Here is a 7,382-nt window from a genome sequence, read left to right on the forward strand (position 1 = left end):
GACAGATCCCAAGGACCCAGCGACAGGTCTCAAGGAGCCTGCGACAGATCCCAAGGACCCAGCGACAGGTCTCAAGGAGCCTGCAGCACCTGCTGGAAATGACCCAGCAACAGTAGAAGTAGAAACTCCTGGAGAGGATCAGAAACCAGCCACTGAACCAAAATCATCTACAGAGCATAAAGGAGATTCTTCAGTCGCCATCATTGATTTCTCTGCTAGCAAAGTGCAGCAAAATTCTGTCAGTAACTTGGATGCACAGTCAGATGAGGATGTCATAAGTCCAGATAGTGATGAGGCAACAGAGAACCTTGCCACCACTAAAACCATCATGGTCGCCACTGTAGAAGTTCCCGTAGGCTCTGATAAAGTCAGTGAACCAGTAGAACCTGATACAGAAGAGACAGAAGTAACTGACTCTGACTTCCAACAATCCAACATCGATTCAAACTTGCTAGAGACCACTGACAAGGACCAAGGAACTCGCTTTCTGGGTGGTTACGATGACGATGATGAAGAGGACGACGAAAACTATGAGGCGAATGAAGACAGTGATGACTCTGATGCTGCATTTGTAAGCAATGACAACAGCAAAGACCAAACGGAAAACAGGCGGCAGCAGCAGGCTGATAAGATGGAGGTGACCCTTTATAAGGGACCCAACAGCTACAACACAGAGGACGAGGACTCCCACTTCTTCTTTCATCTGGTCATCCTGGCCTTCCTGGTGGCCATTGTCTACATCACCTACCACAACAAGAGGAAGGTTAGTGCTGGCATGACAACAGCTGGGGGACTGCTCAGGACGTAGGACAAAGATTATGATGCAGCTCAAGTCTTGTGTGCACGAGGCTCATGAAACAAGAACTTGTTATTGTGTGATTGCAACGCCCAATGATGTTTTTCCCCTTATTTTTGCAAACAAAGATAAGATATGCCTTTATTTATCTCACAGTGGAGAAATTCACAGTGATGTAGGCAGCAGTACACATACTAGACAGAAAAATGTACATGTAAAAACCAGCACAAACATAAGTTTAAAATACACATATAACAAGAATAGTGCAAGCACAGAATATAACATAAAAAACTAGTCGTATTTCTATTAATTAACTAATAGAAAATTAATTACCAATACTTACAGGAGTATCTCAAGTTCATAGTTTTGCAAATCTGCTTTGTTACATATTGTTTTAAAGTTAAATTGTTGTAAACTGTTGTTGAGAAAGATTAAGCATTTTGACATTCAGAGCCTAAGATGTTACCAGCTTGCTGTGTGTAATGGGACATTTTAAAATGTTTTTCACATGTTGTAGACTAAACTATTAATTGAAAGAAGGAGCAATAGAATGATAAAACACAGTCCTGTAAAACATGACTTGATTTTCTTTGAGGTAAAACAATCCCAGGAGTTCCAGCTTGATAAGACACACTAATGCCTTGTTGTGTCTTGATTTACACATTCAGGAAAGCAGAAATGTGTGCCTAATGTTTCCATTATCTATTTATTGGATTGTTTTATAAATGTGTTAAACTCCAGGTTTGGGTTGGGAAACAGGATTTTACTGACCCATTTAATGCACTGTTTTTTTTTCTCCTGCACAACCTCACAAATTACATGCAGTGCTTTACACAGCCTGATGTTGCAAAACATTAGACATTCTCAGATGAACACCCTCAGCACTGCACTCCTTAATAGGTTTGAAAGAAAATGCTCTGTGATTTGTTCTGTTCACCATCTGCAATAGGATAAACTGTGATCATGTGTAACAGAGACAGAAGTTCTGTCTCTCTTAAGTCTGTAGAAGAAGGTGTTTTATCGTATATTATGCTTCCGCATATCACTTTGGATTTTACTGGTTAAAAAAAAAAAGGATTCCAATTATGTCGTCTTTTCATCTTTTCTGCTAGGCTGTCATCCGAGAGACAATTTTACTTGATCAGCACATGGACATCACTCAGATTAATTTGATTTCTATCTTCTTTTCTCCCCTCTTTTTTTTTTTTTTTTTAGATCTTCCTTCTTGCACAGAGCCGTCGCTGGAAAGACAGTTTATGTTCACGCAACACCGTGGAGTATCATCGCCTGGACCAGAACGTCAACGAGGCCATGCCGTCCCTCAAGATGACCCGAGACTACATTTTTTGATCCGTGCTCAGATGAAGAATATGTCCAAACCTGCACAGAGCCAGCTGGCCCTCCTGCCTGGTCATTCACATTGTCAAGATGCTGTGCTTTGTTGTGGAGCTTAACTGATGCTTTCTCTTGATTTACAGGCCAGTCAGTGAGCAGGAGATGTAATTTCTCTGAAACAGAATTATTTTTGTTGAGGACTTTCTTTTGTCTGCATAGAGATTTTCTTGTTTCTGGGTAATTCTTATTTGTTATATTATTTGAATGTTTTTGCCTTTATTCTAAATTAATAACTTCTTGCAAATTAATTTCAGTTTGTTAGTGATCTTTGTATTTGTCTTTTTTGGGGTTGGTTCAGCCTTAAGGTCCCTTTACGTCTTTTTTTGTTGTCCTTGCGTACTGTCTTAATATTTTTAATAATCAATTTAAGAGTTGGAAGAATTACACAATGTACCTTTTAGATCATAATATAATACCTGATTATTTACCCCAAGATTAATGATAGATTTCTCTCTCAGCAGTTAGCCAAGATAAGAATTGATACACAAAGCTTTGCTTTCTAAAGCACTTCATGTATCATGCATACTTTTATATTGTTAAGGTGTAAGTAACATGGCAGCAATCTAGGAGAAGCTGATATACACATGTGCGCTTACATTTATTTACAAATATGCAGAGTCATTCCAAAAACTGTTCATCAATCTGCTTTAAAACGGTCTCTGTTCAGTAAAAAGGCAAGAAAAGTGCTAGAAACTGAAAAATATTATTTTATATAAAACTTACAACATTCAAATTTTTCTTCTCTGACAGAAATCCAGTTTTCACAGAAATTTTAAAAAAAATGTAGTTGAACTGTCTTTCAGCTGTTTCACCATCAACTGTTTCTTATGACACCTTTGCTGAAAATCTATAATGGCCTTGTCATTTTGATTCAGAAAATTGGACAAACAAAGCTACACATTAAACATCAAGTCAAGGAGGATGACGACTCCTTCGGTGACGGGTACTGTCATGCGCTGAAGCCATTCAAATAAAGACAGATGCTGTATATTGTTCAGGTTAGAATGTACTAATATAATATATAGAGGAAGCTTTTATTGCCAGATTTTTTTCTTTGTTCATCAGTGTAACATGTCTTAATAATGTACCTCTTCTCTGCCCAGATTTTGCTATGCAGAAATCCTGCGGCTGGCCCTCTTTGTTTTATGACTTCGGTGAAGTCTCTATCAACACATCCTCATTGTGGCAAAATGTAATGACAGCATCCCATCGCGTTCAAACAGTAGTTTACATTTTAGTTCCCTCCTGTTAAGGCATTTTGGTGGACTGTTGTGTGCATTTGTCGGAAACTTTGCACCCTCTTGTTCACATGAGCATCAAAAACACAAACAAGAATAGACTAAATTGTTTTGTCACGCTCTTCTCAATTCATCACATTTTGTTTTTGCTGCCGCCTCATGCCTTCAGTCGAATTGCCACACGAGTCTACATATCTGTTATCAATCTCTTGTCGCCGCCTTGTTTTCAGCCGTCTGTCCATATACAAGATAAACATTGGGTGGATTGATTTGCACTGTGCTCTTCAGCCATGCTAGTTAAAAGATGAGGGGAGAAGGTGCCCTGCGTGAAGCTGATGCATCAACACTGCTCTTGCAATCAACAGTAGAAACTGTACAATCTCTCTCCTTTCTTTTTGTCAATAAAGCACAAATTGTGTAAATCTTCCCTTTGTAAGTTGTGTGATTGATGCTTTATTTGACCAGTGCAAGTGATAAATTGAAAACACTCTGGTGTTACTGTCACAGAGTTGTCTGTGTTCTAGCTTTTTTTTGTAGTAAATGTCCAGTTTAACTGTGTTATCTCCACTAACAACACTGGATACTTTGCTCCCTACACAGCCACTTTGATCTTGTTTTATCTTAATAGACTTGTGGGTTTTATTCTTTCGTTGCAGCAGTCACTAGCTGAGCTGAAATGTTGTGGTTAAAAGCTATTTTGTGAGAAACGCAGATTAAAGGTTTACACTGTGGAATGAAAATCTTCATTTAGCAGAAGAGAAACATTTTCTAACATTCAAAAACATAAAATAAAAGCAGTTTTTGCACCATAGGTCAAAGCATCATTTTGGCATATAATGGCAGCTGCTGAAAAAGAAAAAGAAATAACCTCACCACAAGGAGGCACTATGCACACACGAATGAATGCATCAGACGAACCCTGGAAAAGTGTTTCTCACCAGATTTTCTGCTGTGTCTTTTAACAAATTGAATGATGGCAGAGTGGCACCACATACCGAATAAGAGACAAGGCAGCGAGCCCGTATGAGTGTTTGTAACTGACTCCACATCAAAACGTTGCCGGAGCAAAATAAAATAGTGATTTCGCGATTGGTTTTTGCACCGATTTCCCTCTCAGTGTGACACAAGTAACATATCAGCATAATAAAGGAGCTGAAAAAAGCTTCCGAGGCTTTTCTACTTTTTCTAACAATGTGAAGAGGGAACCATGTGGCCCACGATTGCGGGGGACCTCGCAGAAACACCAAAGGGAGAAAAGCCGAGCACCTGTCATATTCAGAATCCTAAATGTCACACAAAACTGCTGCAATGGGTATTTAGGACAGCAATAAGTATGAAAAATAATGTTTATTGTAGCACGTAGGCCTTTTAAAGCTGGTTAACAGCAGAGAGTGACCAGACAGATGGAAGCAGGGAGGAAGAAAGACAAAGTTGGACATCCATATCTTTGTCTAGTTTTGATTCATGGCTGCCACGGTCTGCTCTTGCAGCAGAGTTAGTCAACACTGAAACATATCACCTGGTCAGAAACCAACGAATCCCTCCAAAATCATCTGACCGTAATTCGAACTTCTACACGGAGCAGAAGCGTATACAGCGCACAGAAAAATAGACTTATCACCTCAAAAGTATGAACAGTTTAGGAATCTTTATCGTGTGTGGCTGAAATTAGAATCAGCAGACAATATTATCTCCTGGCTCAGAGCACAATTTTTCAAAGAGGGGATAATCTTAAACTATTCAAAAGCACCGAAAGCAATAAAGACAAGGAAACAAGATACACTGGATGCCTCCTGAGCATGATTTTGTAGTTATGTGGGGCAAAAATAGAAGTTAATCCTCATTATGAAACAGCTTTTTATTCTTTAAAAGTATATCATGAGAACAACGAGACCAGAAAGTATAGCTTTTGGCTTGAATCTATCAGAGAAAATGAGATTAAGTCTGGTTGGATGATTGGTATACATTTTTTTTAAATATGGCATTGCTGTTTCTGCAGTTTAGCCAGAAAGTTATGTGAAAGGTGACATGTTGGGGCCCTTTGCATCCTATCAAAGCTTCCTCTTTCAAGACACTGAACTCGCACCGGCTTACGCATCTCAAACCTTGTTACATAAAAGCATCCGTCAGGTGCCTGAAATGTAAAAAAAAGAAAAAGCAGGCAAGAGACAGCTGCTGGCTGCATGTCATCAGCAGATAAGATAACCAGGCTTTGTGGATATTTGTACAACGGTGTGCTGTGGGAATCTATCCGAGAGACAGCAGCAAATGAAATCTACCAGCCAGAAAATCTCACAACTACTTTTGATCACTCGAGGGTGAAAATCTTGACAATGGTTATCCGGTGGCTTTTGAAAAGGGGTTTTCAAACTTTCATAAGAAATTTTCTCGAGATAACATCCTTTCACTTGAAGTTCCTGAAAATATAAAAAGGGTGACGCTCACTTTGGAGGTGGATTCATTACGACATTTTCTTACCAAAGCAGTTAATGTAAATGGATCTTTTAAAAACTCTCTTCAGCCATGAACTCCCTTTTAGAATGGATGAAAGAGGTTGCACACGGAAGAAAAACTTCAAATTTTGTCCAAAATAATTCTTTTGTGAATCATCATCATGCTCACACAGAAACACACTGACATTAGGCCTGTGCTTACAGTATCCATATGATGCATGTTCTGACTGAATATAGTAAAATCATAGAAGAAAACAACAGATTTTCACAAATGGTTTGATCAAAATCAGCAGAGATTCTTATGTATAGTTTTTCTATCTAATATCTTCAGATGTTGCAGATCATCGCACACAAACAGTCAAAACCTATTAAGTGCATGCAAATATATTCGTCACCAAACAAGCCAAAGCCCCACTAAGGGTCTAAACAGCAGCACACTTACTGCTCACAAACTTCTTCCCAGGCTCAGTACAAAACAGGCAACCTACGGTAATGCTAGCTCTATTGGAATAATTCACACAGCTGGAATACATCTTCGACCAGCTACACTGCCTGTGTGAAACCATCCATCAAGGACAGTTCTGACAGATATCGACCGATCTGGCCTCTGTGTAATAATTTCTGTATTTTCAGCATTGCCTGGATTAGGTCGGCCCGCTTTTTATAACCCCATTCCGGCCGGTATCTGTTTTTCTTTTTTTTTTGTTTTTTTGTTTTCCACAGACGTCAATATATTGAGCGGCAGGAGACCTGGAGGTGTAGCAGATAAAACAGTTGGGTTAAGGCCAGAGCTTATCAAAGCACAAGCTGTTGTGATCAGATCATGTGGTCTGGCCTATTAGCTGTCTCCTCAATGGAAGAGGTCAAGGGGAACACAAACGCTGATGAGTTCTGCTTGAGAAAAGGGCAACTTTGCATTTCAACCCGGTGCATGTTTCTGTGTAAGTTGGGTGTGTAAGATGTAGTGTTATACAGGACTGTGGAAACTGAAAAGGTAAAGACCAAAGTATGGGATAACGCAATTAAGTCAGGCTGGCAGGGTTTATAGCATCTGATCCTGCACAAAGTACAATGCTGTCACTGCAGTGCTTCGTGTTATTTTTGTTATTTATGGTACAACAGAACCATTTTTATGAGGACTTTGTGAAATTATTTTTATGAAAGGAAAGTAAATTAATATTTCCTCTCATCAGCTCGGATCAAAATGCCCTTGACCCCCAACTGATCCCATTTAAAGAGTCAGCAGTATACCGCTAATACAGGGTCCTAGTGTAAAGCTGCTTGTGTTTTTCAGGTGGTTTTGAAAAACACCGTCTCCTCTCAACCTCTGATTGATGAGGATAAAAAACAGAAATAAAAAAAAAAAACACTACATAATGTAATAATACACTAAAAGATCTCTGACATTTTTCATTATGCCATTTATAGTTGTTGACGTCTTAAAAACAAACAAATTTATTACTATTACGATGCAAAAATATGTGCATAGAGAGCGAGCTC

At 39.0% G+C, this 7,382-nt stretch overlaps 1 protein-coding gene across 1 annotated transcript; it reads left to right on the plus strand.

The window, feature by feature from the left end:
* Nucleotides 1-6: 6 nt before the first annotated feature.
* On the plus strand, nucleotides 7-3,862 carry cunh5orf15 (chromosome unknown C5orf15 homolog). Its single transcript, XM_008291949.1, has 2 exons — nucleotides 7-763; nucleotides 2,012-3,862. The coding sequence occupies exons 1-2, from the start codon at nucleotides 329-331 to the stop codon at nucleotides 2,144-2,146; spliced, it is 570 nt and encodes a 189-aa protein (XP_008290171.1). The 5' UTR covers nucleotides 7-328; the 3' UTR covers nucleotides 2,147-3,862.
* Nucleotides 3,863-7,382: the final 3,520 nt, after the last annotated feature.

This window comes from Stegastes partitus, unplaced genomic scaffold, assembly GCF_000690725.1.
Source record: "Stegastes partitus isolate 25-593 unplaced genomic scaffold, Stegastes_partitus-1.0.2 Scaffold772, whole genome shotgun sequence".
NCBI lineage: Eukaryota > Metazoa > Chordata > Actinopteri > Pomacentridae > Stegastes > Stegastes partitus.

What these genes read in the sequence shown, in the direction of transcription:
- cunh5orf15 (XM_008291949.1), top strand. Translation starts at nt 329, where the DNA reads ATGGTCGCCACTGTAGAAGTTCCCGTAGGCTCTGATAAAGTCAGTGAA. An exon ending in CCTACCACAACAAGAGGAAG is followed by an intron (nt 764 to 2,011) that starts GTTAGTGCTGGC and finishes TTTTTTTTTTAG; the next exon opens with ATCTTCCTTCTTGCACAGAG.